Below are 16,082 nucleotides of genomic sequence, written 5' to 3' on the forward strand. Positions count from 1 at the left end.
GCAAAACAGGCACAGGGGCTAAATGTGTGGTGGTTGCTCTTATGGAAAGTCTATTTTAAAATAATCTCTGGCCTCACAGCACCTTTTTGCCAGGCCCTAGGTTTTTATGCCCACTTGGTGGATGTCCTCACCACAGGGCATAGTTTGTATGGGGAGAAGCTGTCTGCTGGAAACCAAGTGGCCTCCAACTGACCCAGAATTGGGGGTGGAGAAAGAGGGCGGCTCCCTCCTTTGCCTTTCAGGTCTCATCCGTGCTTAAGGGCTATGGAGAAAAATAACATATAAAGAGGGTATGCTGAACTGCCTGATGGAACCCACTTTTTTTCAAAAAAAAAAAAGTCACGTAAATAAAATAAAATATCTTAGAAAACCAGTAAGCCTGGGCTCCTACCATGGTTCCACACACTTCTTGCACTTTTCAAGTTCTGATCTCTTCACTTACAGGTGGGGATGGAGGACAAAACAGCGAGCTGAGAGAGCTGACTGGGACAGGGGCGGGGGGACAGCCCTTACCTTCTGTCCTGGATAGATCCACCTGAATTCCACCTCAACATCAGGTTCCCCGAGGACAGTGCAGAGGACACTGATGTCATCCCCGCTTCTCACCTTGTTTGAGGATGCCAAGATGGTTGTTGACGGAGGGCCTCTGGGAACTGAAAGGAAGTAAAGGACAGGGAAAGTGAGATGGAATCCGTGTGACCTTGCAGACAAACTTTGAGACGCATTCTACTCTTAGAACAGCTGTAACCTTTGTGCCTGCCTTCCAGCTTCCTGGCCAACTTCCGCTGTCCTTTGGGGCCTCTCCTCTACCTTGATGGTCTAGGGTGGGTGCTTATCCAGGACTCCCAGGCCCGGCCCTTATAGTTACACTGGGAGAGGAGACTAAAAGTTCTGGGAATAAGAGGGGGAATAAGAAAGTTGAGGGAGAAGAAGGTGCGTGGGGAAAGAGCAAGCAGAAGGTAGAGAAGGGGCAGGCTGAAGGGGTGAGGAGGAGCCAGGCGGGTGTGTGACTGTCCATCCTCAGAAGGAAGAGGAGAATGAGTCGAAGGAAAAGGATGTTCGCAGGAAGGGTGCAGGTACTCCATCTGTTGTCAGTCCCTTTACTTCACAGCGATGAAGAAGCATCTCTTCACTGGGGTCAGTTCCCTCAAGTAATTGCGATGGCAGCCTTGAGCAAGGCAATGGACTAGGAGCTGGGACGACGGCAGCCAACACCCCAGACGTGGTCTCTGAGCCCTTGGGGACCTCTCTTCATGGTCTGGAGGGGGCAGACACTAAGCAAGTTAAGTGTACAGTTTATATAAAACGTGAATTCTGTTAGGAACTGTGAAGGAGAAGCCCAGCATGTTCTAGAAGCTCAGAATAGTCTGCAGGGCAAGAAGGGCTTCCTTGATTGAGGGAACAATGTTTGAACTCAAATCTGAAGGCTGAGCTTAGCAGGCACAGCGGGAGAAGCAGGCAGGCAGCTGCGGCCCGGGGAATCCCAATGTGCAGAGCCCTCACCGTGAGGCGGACGAAGGCCAGGCAGGCTGCAGGCTGGGAAGGGGGGCAAGGGCTGGTCCCACAAGGCCCTTCAGTCCACCTGCAAGATTCTGACTAGAGATCTAAAAAACGTGGGCACTACTAAGTGGTCTTAATTGTAACTATAGTCAGCTATGGTATGGAAGATGAAGAGAGAAAAGGGGAAACCATTGAAAAGAGTTGCATTGGTCCCAGGAAGAGAAGATGATAGTTTGAACTTTTTTTTTTTTTTTTTTTTGCAGTAAGGAGAGGGAGAAATAGGGCATGAAAAGATGTGAAAATGATTTGATGGAAAGGTGAAAAGGCCTGGGAGGGAGGAGACAGAACTGTCAGGTTGACTCCCATTCCTGAGCCGGCACGTGGGTGACGGTATTACCATCACGGAGACCGGGAAAGCCGACGAACCAGATCCTGGAGGAAGACCTGAGTTCAAGGCAGGGCCCATGAGGCATCCGAGTGCAGATAGACCTGAAGCTGGCACTCCCGAATCTGGACCACACATACGCACTTGGGAGCCAGCAGTGAGCACACAGGGAGCAGAGCACGGCTATGGCTGAGGCTGGCCAGCAGGACAGCGAGGCGTGAGAAAGAAGGGTGTCCCATGGACCTCCAACATTGACAAGCTGGGAGAAGCAAAATGCTGACAAAGCAGAATAAGAAAGGGTAAAGTAGGAAAACTTGAAGCCAAAGAAGAGGCATTTCAAGTAGGTGTGGCAGACTCTTAACAGGATGAAGACAGAAACTTACCACAGGATTTGATGTCCTGGGAATCCCGAGGCCCTTAGCAAGAGCCGATTCAGTGGGACACTAGCGAGATAGATGAGCATGTAGGAGGGAAGGAAACACAGGGAATGGGGAGCACTCTTTCAGGGTATTTAGCTGTGATGTGGAAAGAGAAGACCTTAGCCAAGGGCTGAGGCTGGTCAAGGAAGTTCTGAAAGTTACTCAGCAGCAGCGTTACTGGGGGGCATGGCCTACTAAGTCCCAGGGCTGAGAACCAGAGGCATGAAGGAGTCCAAATTCTCATCTCAGAGAACTGTTTGTTGTTGGGGCCACTCATGCCTCTCCAGGGAGAGGAGAGGAGGGGAGGTAAGACTGTCTCCCTCCACCACTACGAACCGCCACTCCAAGATGATGGAGTCCCCAGTGCTGCCTGCATGCTGGCGGACAGAGCAGGAGTGGGCGTCGGGTCAAGTGTGGAGTTAACAATTTTAAATGAACAGTGTTAGAGACAGGAATGAGGCTTACTAACCCAAAGTGCCCGCTGGATGTAGAGTAGACTGAGATATCATTAATGGACCTCGCTACCCTTAGTAAAGCAGGTTTTAACACGGCAGAGTTGAAGGAAGTGAAGAAAAAAGTATTTCATATATGAATCCACTGAATTGAAACTCCTCATTAAAATGATCACATTAGAAAAATGCTTCCATTTTTAACGGAGAGGTTTGAGCATACTTCAGTTGTGTCAAGAGGTGGGAAGTGAGGTCAACTGGAAGAGACTGAATTTACCCATCCATGGGATTTTCCAGTAGCTCTTGTCATGGAGAAAGGGTAGAGTCATGTTCTCTAGGGTGGTATTTCCCTGGCAGTGGGAGAACAGGTGGGCAGGGAGTTGAGGGCACCAACAGAGAGCAGAGCAGTGTGAAGCCCTGGACCCCAAGCTGGGACGGTGGGGAGGGAAGGAAGGCAGGACAGGCACAGAGGAGTCACTGAACATGGAGCAGTAGTTGAGCAGGGATGAGGCTGTGCGTGGAGTTGGAGGTCTGATTCAGTGAGTGATTCTCCAGTTGGAGCAGCGGTAGCTGAGGGCAGGCTGAAGCTGCAGCCGAAGGAGGGGTGCCTGAGGTGGAAGGGATGAAGTGGTCAGGGAACCAGGGCTAATGAACTCCAGCTGGCTATTGATGTCACAGAAAGTGAAGAGACAAGGAGGACAATGAGCCAACAAAGGGAATGACTGGAAAGGAGAAGAGAACGTTGGTGGAGCCATGATGCTCAGAGGAGCAGAGGTTCCTAACAGAGGATGAGAGGACCAGGGTGAGGAAGCCGGAATAAGCACAAGAAGAACCTGACCTTGAGTTGGGGAGGGATGGTGCCCTTAGGAGACCACGGATTTTGGATACAACAAAGAGGGTGTTCTCATCAGAGAGGATGTTCTAAGCAGTTGGAAATACTGGAGAATGGCTGATGCATCACACAGAAGTAGGACCAGAGGGAGGAGTGGATGAAGGGAGTGAAGGGGTTGGGTCAGTTCACGGGCAATTCTAGAAATGGCGGTGCAGTAGGGGAGACTTTAAGAACAGCATTCTGTGCCTCCTGATTTCCATCCGTAGCTGGGAACATCAGTACCGGATACTGACCACTGGCAGTGGTTAAACTCTAGGCAGTGGCAGAGGCAGGCTTACCTTCCACGTAGAGCAGTTGGTACTTGACGGAGATCTGAGACTTGCCCCCAGCCTCCGCCTTGCAGTAGACCACCCCCTGGTGGTCGGCATGAGGTTGCAGATACACAAAGCCTCTCTTGACATCATAAACAATGTCTGTTCCATTGGCTGGGATTTCCTTGGCAGGGAACTCCCTGTGGAGGGTGACTTTGGCCGACAAGACAGTCACTCGACAAGGAACCACAGCCTGCCTGTCCGGGTTCAGATAGACAACATCAAAGTAACTGGGAGAAGGTACAAAGAGTTCTCCTTTCTCTGCAAAGGGAAAGATAGAGATTTATTTATTCTGGAGAAACAAGGTAAGGGTACCTTAAGGATTTTTACATTCTCGGGGCACAGAGAGGGAACTGGCAATATATTCAGACACTAAGTCCTTATGCATAGAAAAAGCTATTTTTAGGGGCGCCTGAGTGGCTCAGTGGTTTAAGCCTCTGCCTTCGGCTCAGGTCATGATCTCAGGGTCCTGGGATCGAGCCCCGCATCAGGCTCGCTGCTCAGCGGGGAGCCTGCTTCCCCCCCCCCCCTCTCTCTGCCTGCCTCTCTGCCTGCCTCTCTGCCTACTTGTGATCTCTCTCTCTGTCAAATAAATAAATAAATTCTTAAAAAAAAAAAAAAGAAAAAGCTATTTTTAAATGCTTTTCCTTTTCTCGTAAAAAAAGATTTCACTTCCCATCTCCTTAAAGGAAATAAACAAACAAAAAAAATTAGGTCAAGCCCAAATCGGGCCCATGAATTAGTCCACTGAGAAAGCAGGGAAGGAGATGGATTTCCTTATGTGAAGAGAATTTTAAGGGCACCTAGATGGCTCAGTTGGTTAAGCAAGTGTCTTCAGCTCAGGTCATGATCCTGGAGTCCCGCGATCAAGTCCCACATCAGGCTCCCTGTTCAGCAGGGAGTCTGCTTCTCCTGCTGACTTCTCTCCTCTCATACTCTCTCTCTCTCATTCTCTCTCTCATATAAATAAGTAAAATCTTAAAAAAAAAAAGGGCAATTTTAAGAAGTGTGAAAAATCTGCTATCTCTGGAAAAGTTAGCCCCAAAGCCTATGCTTATAACTGCCCATTGGGAATGGTGCCCAAGCACGGCAGAGTCTCTGAGAGGCTGGTCTAGCGAGGGTGCTGGCCTCCTCACCTGTCCTTACTCGCAGCCCAGAGGACCTCATTCCTGCCAAGGTTAATGGAAAGAGAATTAAGTAAGGACAGAAAAGGAAACCATTAGTCTCAAGTTCCAAGCTCTGCTTGTCCAACACTAGGCTGGGGAATTCAATCAGCTTCTCATGTCCTCCTATGTGCCCTGAAATCACTCTCCCTGTACGTTAAGTTCTAGATGATGGCATCTGATCTTACAGTAATGAGAGAAACAAGGACCGGCTTGCCCATACATCCATTCCTCAGGATAGTCAAGGGACTGTGGCTTAGGGTTTTGTTTTTGGCATGGCACATTAAATCCTTTGTTTTCTGGATGATTCTGTGAGGGAATATTATGGTGATTGCTAAGAGAAATCTTTGAACTTAAAATTTTTCCCATGTTCTTTAAAAAAACATTTCCCCCCCATGTTGTCCCCTACCATGTTCCTGAAACAAATAATTATTCTTGCCTTCTCCTTCACTAGCCCTCTTTATGCCATAGTCATCTGATATTTTAGGTTGGGGACAGAATTCCTATATACATTAAATGTCTTCATGGGCCAAGAGTTCCTCGGCCATGAGTGACAACTTCGCCGACATGGAGGTCTTCTCTGGCTCTGAGATCAAGAGGGACTATGTCATGGCTCTATCTTTTCCAAGAATTTCTATCATGCTGGGGGATTTGTGCCACCGTCTTAATAAACTGACTTCCAGCCTTAGTTAAGGGGCACCTTGGTCAATGTTGTATCTAAAACCCACATGTTCACACAGAGTTAAGTCTATATGGCCTTGAATATGTCAACTGAATCTCTGTGCTTCCACATCCCTATTTGCAGAGAGAAGAATCTGGAATAGTAAAGATAGCTTTTGAGCAAAGGCCTTTAAGGAAATTTCTGACTGTAAGATTTAGAAGCCACCTTGCTTTAAAAGTTTTGTAGAGGAAACTGAATGAATAAACAAAGCCAGTAGAATAAGTGAATAGTCCAAAGTCCCAAACAAAAAATGTGGTTTGTCTTCTTGTACTATAAAACAGTCTTTGAAAGAAGTGACCACACCAGTTGCTTTAATAAACAGAAAAAAACATATTTGTAATTAGTGGATCCCATCTACCAACAGCAACAAAAACTTTGCTGAAGTTCATTTTAAAAAGATTACATATGACCCCTGCAAACACGGTTTTAGCTACTCAAGTGGATGGCAAGCATTACTTTAAGAAAACTAAACATGGAGACACCTGGGTGGCTCAGTGGGTTAAAACCTCTGCCTTTGGCTCAGGTCATGATCCCAGGATCCTGGGATTGAGCCCTGCATCGGGTTCTCTGATCAGGGGGGAGCCTGCTTCCTCCTTTCTCTTTGCCTGCCTCTCTGTCTACTTGTGATCTCTGTCTGTCAAATAAATAAATAAAATCTTAAAAAAATAAAAATAAAACTAAACATGTAGAAATTCAGATTTCCAAAAAATTAAATAGGTTATAAATTAAAATCAATATTTCAACAAACTCCAGATTTAGCAAGATGCTCATGAATGCAGTTTTACTGTACGTAAATGGTGCCCAAGCCTTTGCTATGAGAAAACTCTACTGCTGGTAAGTTACATGCATATATTCATTTGAGGATAATTTATTGAGCTGTATACTAATAATTTGTGTAGTTTTCTTTGTAGGTATTATACTTGAATAAGAAGTTAGAAAAAAAAAAAAAGCCCTCTGATAGTGCCCCTCATAAAGATCAAATACATGTGGCAGTTGCTTAATCAAAAATTGCACAAATTAACAACAGCCAGAAAGAGGCTTCAGTGTTTGCAATCAAACTTTGGGAAACATTCAGACATAATGAATGCCAGACGTTTCTCTATGTGGGTAGTGGGGAAGCATATGTTCTGGAAGAATCAGAGCCAGCAGCAGGAAGCTCAGCTTCCGTAACAGCTCATCTTGGTTTTGCAAACCCACCGTGCCTGAAGAGATAAACGCTAAACCTTGTACTGAAAATCCAACTGGCCTCTTGGCTTGGCATTGAGAAAAGAGAAAATGATACAACACATTAGCTCATGTCCCTTTTTGATCCAGGTTTCTTTAAAGTTGAAGTAAATATTTCAGTCTTCCTGTGACTCACTAGAGAGATTCCCCTAAATTAGGAAGGAGGACCCAGCTTCAAAACTCAAAGAGAGCTCTTAAACCTAATGGGACGTTCTGCTCAAGGGAGGTCTTCAGTTCAAAATCTCAACTCAAAACCCAGTATTTTAGGAAGATGTGGTAGTGCCAGTCATGGCAAGACATCTTCATTCTGCCATTTGAAATATGTATCAGTTCTTGTCCGGAATAACAGGCACTAAGGGCACATGGGCAATTCTGTGCATCCCATTCCAGAATGAGGATCACAAGGGATTACCTGTGAACAACTGTTAGCAATTCTCCTGACAACACCAGTTACACTAGTTAGTGTCTGTCTGCCTGTTTACCAAGCTACCCATCACCCCATCCTAGAAATGGATCAGGGCAGTAAGAACAGGAGATCCTAGGTCAGAAAACCAGGAGTGGACTCTTTCTCCTCACTACCAGGCATGGAACACTGAACAAGTCAGCTTGCCCTTTCAGGCCTCAGTGTCAGCATCATAATTTCTAAAACAGAGACGGTAAAGTAGGTTCTCCTTATTTCCTGAGGATGTGGTGATAATGAGACCCATGTGACTCCAGAATCACAGAGCACATGCTCATGAATCTTCTCACAGAGAGGAGCTATGTGAGAGGGATGGGAGAACACATGAGATTTTGCTAAAGCACTCACAAATGGCCAGGACCTAGGATCATCCGGGTCACAACGGCTAAGTCAGTGTAAGTCTGAAACGTGGAAGGGTTCAGGATGTAGACAGCACTCAAGAAAGCCCCAGCCTAGACAGGAAGAAAGCATTCCGGCTTCACCTGAAATGCCAAGGCCAACGCCAGCACCAGGGGGTGGCATTCTAAGATGCCTGAAAGCTGTGCTCCCTCTGAACCTGCTGGAGAGAGACCGGCAGGCTATATGGCCATGCCTCTTTCCCCAAGAGCAAGTTTCAGTGGGCAGAACGTAGCCGACGCTGCTCAGAGAAGAGCTTTCCCTCTGACCTGCATACTTTCAGGCACCTCACTTAGCCCAGGGAGGGGGCTGGACCACACAGACCACCACCTTTGGGAATCTTGCCCACAAAGCTTCAGCTCACAGTACTAAGAACAAATGTGGGTGGGGGGGGGGTGGGAGGCTGTAGCTAAGCCTCTTCTGACTAGGGAGGCTCCAGACAGAGGTCACCATAGGTCCTGAGAGCACAGTGACCAAGAGTCTGCAGTGACGGCCATGTTCTCTGTCTGCAGCAGCCACGAGGAGAGACACCAGCCACGCGTGGCCAAGGAGCACTTGAAACCCGGCAAGGGCCACTCCGAAATTAAGTTTTAAATCGTTTAATTTTAAATAATTTCCATCTAAATAAAAACCGCCACACACAGGGAGGCCTGGGTGGTTCAGCTGGTTAAGCAACACTCTTGATTGCGGCTCAGGTCCCCATCTCAGGGGGGTGAGAATGAGCGCTAGGCACAGAGTTTGCCTAAGATACTCTCCCTCCTTCTCCCTCTGCTCCTCCAGCCCCCTCCCCAGCTTGCGCACATGTGCTCTCTCTTGCTCTCAAAAAAAAATAAATAAACAAAAAATAAAAAAATAAAAAACATAAAATATAAAAATAAAATAATAAATAAAAAATTAAAAACTATAAAAAATTTAAAAACTAAAAAATATATAAAAAATAAAAAAAATAGTCACACATGTTTAGTGGCTGCCATATTGGACAATGCAGGTACAGACTCTGGAATCAGACTGGGTTCAACTCCTGGTACCACCACTTAAGCCATATGTGACCTTAAGGACGTATTTCATCTCTCTAAACCTCTACTTCCCCATGAAGGCCACAGAAATGATCTCAGTACTTACTCTGGAGGGCTCCTGGGAGACTTCCATGAAATAACTGACATAACCTGATAGAGCCTGGCCAACAGGGAGAGCTCTCATTGTTATTATTAGATATTTGGAACCGTACACTCTGGGCCAAGTCCGGCACTCTCAAGAACCCCACCAACACCCCAGTTTACCTGTAAAAAAGATGTAGGTGGAGCCCGTCTTGGTCTCGTCCCTCCTGCAGACATAGCCCTGGCAGAGCTGCCCCCAGCAGCTAAACTCGCCCGTGTCGGCCGCGGTGGAGTTGGCAAGGGTCAGCTGCCCGTAGCGCTCATGCTGCTTCACGCTGTCAGTCAAAACAAAGCCAGCTCACACCCTGCACCCGGGACTTGCGGCCTGCACTCGGGGCTCTGCTGTTCCCGCATGAAGTCCCTGGTGGCTCCGGGCAGAGGCACAAACTGCTGAAAGCGTTCTTTGGGGGGAAGTGTTTGTAGGGGAGGTGAGTCGTCAGAGAGAGAAGCTTCTAAAATGAAGCAAAAAATGACAACTATGCTTTCTAACTGCAGGAAATTCTGATGTTTCCCCTCAGTAACATCACCGGTGTGTTAGCCCCACAGCCACAGAAACTCAGTCAAAAAGCCTTTTCAGGGCACCTGGGTGGCTCAGTTGGTTAAGCGACTGCTTTGGCTCAGGTCACGATCCCAGACTCCCGGGATCGAGTCCCACATCGGGCTCCCAGCTCCATGAGGAGTCTGCTTCTCCCTCTGACCTTCTCTCCTCTCAGGCTCTCTCTCTCTCAAATGAATAAATAAAATATTTAAAAAAAGGCGTTTTCATTCAGTCAAAAAAGCTTTTGCTTCTCATGAGTTTATTTAAACAGCAGTCAAGGGGCACCTGGGTGGCTCAGTCTGTTGGGTGGCTCTCTTCAGTTCAGGTCATGCTCCTGGAGTCCCAGGATCGAGCACCCCATCGGGCTCCCCACTCAGCGGGGTTCTGCTTCTCCCTCTGACCCTCCTCCTGTTTATGCTCTCACTCATACTCACTCTTTCTCAAATAATTAAAAAGAACAAAACAAAACAAAACCTTTAACATAAACAAAGAGGAGTCAACATGAAAGAAAGCACCTAGCATCACCCTCTGTGCAAAATCTCTTGGATCAAAAAGAATAAATATCCGAATATAAGCTTGCAATCTCTAAGATGCCACATTATTATAATAAAAATGAAAACTTTCTTTGGGGAAAAATGCTTGGTAGCTAAGATGCTGAGCCCCAGTTACACAGCCTATGTCCGGTACAGTATTTAGAACTTTGGAGCATTTAGCTTTTCCACTGGCCTCACTTTTGTTTTCTCATTCTCTATCTCTTGTATTTTTGTCTTCTGGCATGTGACTATATTTGCAAACCACTTCAGTTCTTTCTGAAATGAGGAGAGACATAAATATTAACATTGAGCACTATTAGCTGATTGTAATGGTAATTAATTGTATTATATTGTGACAGGAGTTCAGATGTAGCACCAATGGAACAGATGTTCCCCTGTGGTTTATGAGCCTCCGCAGGTGGGAAGGTCAAAATAAGTGGTTCAATCTGAGGATGCATCTCGAATACCCAAATGGTTAACCCCTCTGAGATCCACAGAACTTTGTGATGCAGTTGCGATTCTCCTGTTATATTTTGTAGCAACATCAGTGTGGTCACCATGCTAAATTTAGCACACAACAAAGTGTCTGGTTGGTTGGTTCTAAACGCAGCCCTGTTCTGGTTCATCACTGAAGAGCTGCTTTGCCCACCAGTTCTGCCAAGAGGGACCTCCAAACTCCCACTCCATCAACTGCCTCTTTCAACTGGACGGAAATCTCTCCTCCTTCAGGAAGCTTTTAATTAGAAGCAACTTGCGCTTTCTCCTAGTGATGTAATTAGCTCCCAATTCTCTACCTTCAGACACCCATGGCTTCCTGTTATTACAATGGATGATAAAAACTTTGGAGGGCAGGGACTGTGGCACATTTGCTTTATATTTCCCAAGCAAAAAATCTTTGCAGAGAACACAGTAAAGATTCCCTAGAAATAAGTGCATTGAAATTGAATTGAACCACTGGGTTGGAACTGGAAAGAATCTTGAAAAGAGGGCATCTATCTAGTGATGTATGGAAAAAAGAAAAAAGAAAAAAAAAAAAAAAAAGCATCCAACTTCCAGTACTGCAGGTGAAGAAACTGAGTCTCAGAAGTGACTTTCCTGAGACCCACAGCTGGGGGACCCTGAGTCAAAAATTTAAGTCAATTAAGTATGTATGGAATAGTCACTCATTACATAGGCAAATGCATGTAAAGCTCTGCCTGCCACACCAGGTTCATTGTATTATTCTAATTATAGCTTAATTACATATAATTGCAGACTAGTAGTAATTACTGTGAATATCACTACAACAATGACAAATAATACATGTCCAACATTGGAAATAGAAGAGAAAAAAAAAAGAGCAGACCTCAAAGATATTACAATCCAAGTAAAGGGTTAAGACTAACATACATGAAAATATCAGAGAATAACTCAAGGGGTATTCACAGCAAGAAGAGTAAGAATTCTGAAAAGGGATTCATCCCTGTGGGTTGAAGAGGCTGAACGCAGCTTTGAGGAGGAGGTGAGACAAGCTGGCCTTTTGAAGGCAGAGGTGGAAAGGCAGGGAGTGAGCTCACTCGCTCAGGAAACTACAGCCCCAGGAGAGCTGGAATAGACCTGGTCTGCTCATTTTACTGCACTGCTGTGGCCTGAGTGCCTGGTGGGTGGGAGGCACTCATTACTGATTTGAGGATTTAATACATTCATCACAGAGGATACAGAGGGAGGGGATTGGGAGTCACGGGGCATATAGTTGAGAATAGGCAGCAGGATCGACCCTCATGTTTGGAGGTGGAATGTGATGGGCCACCTTAGCCAGGGCAAGAGTGAAAAGAACAGGCGTGGGAGAGGCAGGAGGAAGAGGGGGAGGCTGAGAGAGCCTGTCACTGAGATGGACAGCAAGGCAAGTGCTACGGCCAGGCTGAGTGTTGGCAGGGGAACGGAAGCAAATTCAAGGCATGTTTTCTTGGGGGACATATATGACCGACTGGGTATAAGAGATGGAATAAAGAGAGAGATCAGTCATGACCACTTAATTTGTATTTCTGTGTGTCAGAAAGAATGGGGTTTTAACCAACTGAGATGGAATCACGGAGAAGAGAAAGGAGACTGGGGTAGGCAAAATACTAGATCCACCACTGGAGATTTTGAATTTGTGATGAAATGTGGGTCACTGAAGTGTAGGTGTCAGTTGATGTGAGAGTTGGAAACACAAGCTGGGGCACAGAAAAGATGAAACAGCACCAGAGTTGTATTTGGGGGAGTCATCTACAGAGGAGTTAGAGGTGAAGCTAAAAGAAAGAGGACCTCAACAAAAGAAAGCATAGGAAAAAAGAAGATTGAGGACAAAATCTAGAGTCAAACTAGGGGCCCAACAGGAAAAGAAGATGTAGAGAGAAGAATCAGGAAAGTATCATCAAGGATACATCAAGGACACAGATGATACAGATATCATCTGAAGCTTCCAAGCATCCATTTCTCGAATCCTTCATTCAAGAAATGGATGCTTGGAAGCTTCAGATGCCTTTAACAGAGATTAATGACCACACACACACACACACACACACACACACACACTTCATTTGGCAAAATGCAAGTTTGTGGCAATAACCAAAAGGGTAATTTCAGTTGTGAGGATAGAGCTGGCTTTCAGAAGATAAAAAATGGAAAGGTGGAGAGAAAATGGAGATGGATGTCTTCCTACGTGGACCAAAACATCTGACCACATTCCCCATAGAGCTCAGAACTGGAATACAAAATCAGTATGTAATTGATGAATATCCTGACACCTTCTGTGGACCCAACATTTGCTAGCACTGTAGTGATTTCTACCAGGAAAGTAATTGGGTACATAAAAATTTAGCACTTGGGAATAACCCTACCATCATGAAATCTGCATGCTGTATCTTTAGCAGGATTGGGGGTGGAAGGAAGGAAATGCACTGGAAAACATTTCTGGATTTTTTCCACCCCCTCTTGTATGCAAACAATATAAAACAGGAAACAAATTATTTAGCAGGATTACAGTTTAAATGCCTGGATTTAAAATGTCCATTTCTTCTAATGGTCTCACACAGTCCAAGCAGCAGGCTACCCAAAATGGGTGGACTATGACCCAAGGCCTCTGGGGACAGAGTCTGCACAATGGAATGGAGAAAAGGATTCACTGAGCCCTGCAAAGAACTGGGAATCACTTCACATGAGAACTCTCCTCTTCTCTTATAACCATTTAACAAATCCCCAGGAATGGAACAGTGGATGGTGTAAAGTTTGAGTGAAGCAAAAAGAGGTGCCCAAAATTTATATTTAAGAGAAGCAGAATTTACCCTAATTGGAGGCAGCTCTGAGCATCCTAGCACACCTCAGTATAGGTCTTTCCTTCTAGACCTGGCCCACAGTGAGCTTACTACTGGACAAGTCCAAGTTTCAAAGAGCATTTAAAAATTTAGAACTGTGGGGGCAACTGGGTGGTTCAGTCAGTTAAGCATCTGCCTTCAACTCAGGTCATGATCTCAGGGTCCTGAGTCAGCCCTGAGTCGGGCTCCCTGCTCAGCAGGGAGTCTGCTTCTCCCTCTGCCCCTCCCTCTGGTCCTGCATGCTTGCATGCATGCACTCTTTCTCTCTCTCTCTCACGTAAATAAATAAACTAAAAAATAAACTTTAGGACTGTGTATACGCATGCATGCATGTGTGTATGCCTTCCATTAGGGTCCTATGGCCTTTACAAACAGTCATTCCCATCAGTGGAGGCTTGAAGCTCCATCAGGTTGCCCAGTCTACTCTCTTCTGGGGGTGGGCAGGGGGGAGGTGGTAAGAAGGCTATGTCATCGGACACAGAAGAGGAGGCAGAGTTAGGGGCCACTGTGGATTTCAGCTGGGACAGTGACCAGGTAATGATGGTGGGGTTCATGTTCCTAACCTTTCCCTAGACTCTACAAGCCAGGGGCAGAGGAAAACCCTGGATTACAAAATAATTAGTTATCAGTCCCATAAATATTTCATGAGTGCAAATTAAATGGGAGGTTCCAAAGTGAAGAGTAAGGGACTCCTTGTTATCTAAATAGCTTCCTGCTCTCAAGTTCCCTCTATACAAAATGCCATGGAAGTCCAAGGAGAGTAACCAGGAAAAACTTTAGGGCTAGGAGAGTCTTGGGAGAAGGGAAGGATTTCAACATACACAAAGTAGCAGGTATGCATTCCAAGGGAAGGAGATCCCCTAAAAAGAGAAAAAAGGCACTTTGGTGCATGGCAAAGAGATGTTTGACCCGAACATACATGGACAGAGGCCCGGGGTGACAGGCAGCAGTCACAGGAGGCATGAGATCATGGACTTTGGAACCATACTGATGGGATTCAAACTCCAGCTCCACCAAGACCTTCAGACTCCTTACCTGGAGCTCACGCCTTCCACAGCTGGGCCACACCTACTTCTTCAGACTTGAACTAACAAGAGCTAATGCTTAGGAATGTGAGGCATCATACTAAGCCCTTTGAATAAATTCAAGACTTAGAACAGTGCCTGGCAGAGAGTAAGTGCTTTATACATTTTGGATATTGCTGTTAATGATGATCCTCTAGTTCTCATGACCAATTAGGAGGATGGAGTATTATTTTTCCTCTTTTACTGATGAGGTCACTGAAACTTAGAGAAGTACCTTGTTCACTGTTTTCCAACTGGAAACAGTAGAGCTTCTAATCCTAATATCATGAAGACTTAGCTTACAAATGTTTGTAAGTGAAAAGGGCATGGATATCTATCCTGCTGAAAGGAAATGAACTGAAGGAATTTTGATTAAGTGATGGTGCCTCGAGCTACTTGCAAATCCTATTAAATATGGACACACACACACACACACACACACACACACACACCAAGCAAAAACAGGGAAGAGCTGATTAAACTAGCTGAGTAATATTTATGATATCCCATTTTCTATGTACATGGCCAATTCACAGTTCAGTGAGTAATTGAAGGAAACAAGGGAAGGAAAACAAGTAGTTATTAAACATCTACTATATAATGGACCCAAGACACACACTACTTTTTCTTTTTCTCAGTCCCAGGAGATGGAGACTGTCTAATAATAATATCTAAAACCTAAGTAGTGTTTAATACATGTTAAGCCCTGTTTTAGGGATGCCTGGGTGGCTCAGTTGGTTAAGCATCTGCCTTTGTCTCAGGTCTTGATCTCAGGGACCTGGGATTGAGTCCCACATCAGGCTCCCTGCTCTGTGGGGAGCCTGCTTCTCCCTCTCCCCCCTGCTTGTGTTCTCTCTTTGCTAACTTCCTCTTTCAAATAAACACAATCTTAAAAAAAAAAAAAAGTAACCATCATATGTTTTTTAAAAGCCTGTTTTAAGCCCTTTATAGATTTTGACTGATTTTATCCTCATAAAATCTTTGTGAAGTAGGTGCTGTTATCCCCCCTAAGTTGTAGGTGAGCAAATGGATGCCGAAGAGGCTAGGTAACTTTCCCAAGTAAGTGTTGGAACCACAGGAGAAGAATTTGAAGGTTAGTTTACACAAGGTTCCCAGGGCCACTCAACAATCAGAACCCAGATATTCTGCATTGGAGACTGTGTTGCCTCTATTGACATAGAACAGAAGCATAAGGAATAAGGGGGAAAGATGCAATCCCAAATCCTCTTCATTCAACATTCACTTCAAAAATTAATTATTTAGCTTCCACCATATGCAAGGAACTATGCCAAGCATCAAAGGAGATAAAGATTCATGTGTATTTGCCTGTTCATATTTCAAGTGTTTGTATAGGGCCTCGTGTTTAAGCTTCTTTTTAAGAATGTGTCAGAAAATAATTGCTCCATGGTATTCTGGGAATGGAGCCATATCAACAAAGTATAAACCCTGGGAAACAGACAGCTGGTAAAACATATCAAAGTTTCACAGTTTATGATTTTTTTAAAAAAATGATGAAAAGAAATATGGATGAGAAA

At 45.3% G+C, this 16,082-nt stretch overlaps 1 protein-coding gene across 1 annotated transcript in view; it reads right to left on the minus strand.

The window, feature by feature from the left end:
- The window catches only part of PDGFRL (platelet derived growth factor receptor like), an 84,660-nt gene that overhangs the window by 3,880 nt on the left and 64,698 nt on the right, over positions 1–16,082 (minus strand). Inside the window, exons 3-5 of the mRNA XM_045988108.1 lie at positions 9,201–9,352; positions 3,924–4,217; positions 514–653 (exon numbers count right to left, since the gene is read on the minus strand). Of these exons, the coding sequence (XP_045844064.1) occupies positions 514–653; positions 3,924–4,217; positions 9,201–9,352 (586 nt within the window). The remainder of the gene's footprint in view (positions 1–513; positions 654–3,923; positions 4,218–9,200; positions 9,353–16,082) is intronic.

The sequence above is a fragment of the Meles meles genome, chromosome 2, assembly GCF_922984935.1.
Source record: "Meles meles chromosome 2, mMelMel3.1 paternal haplotype, whole genome shotgun sequence".
Lineage (NCBI taxonomy): Eukaryota > Metazoa > Chordata > Mammalia > Carnivora > Mustelidae > Meles > Meles meles.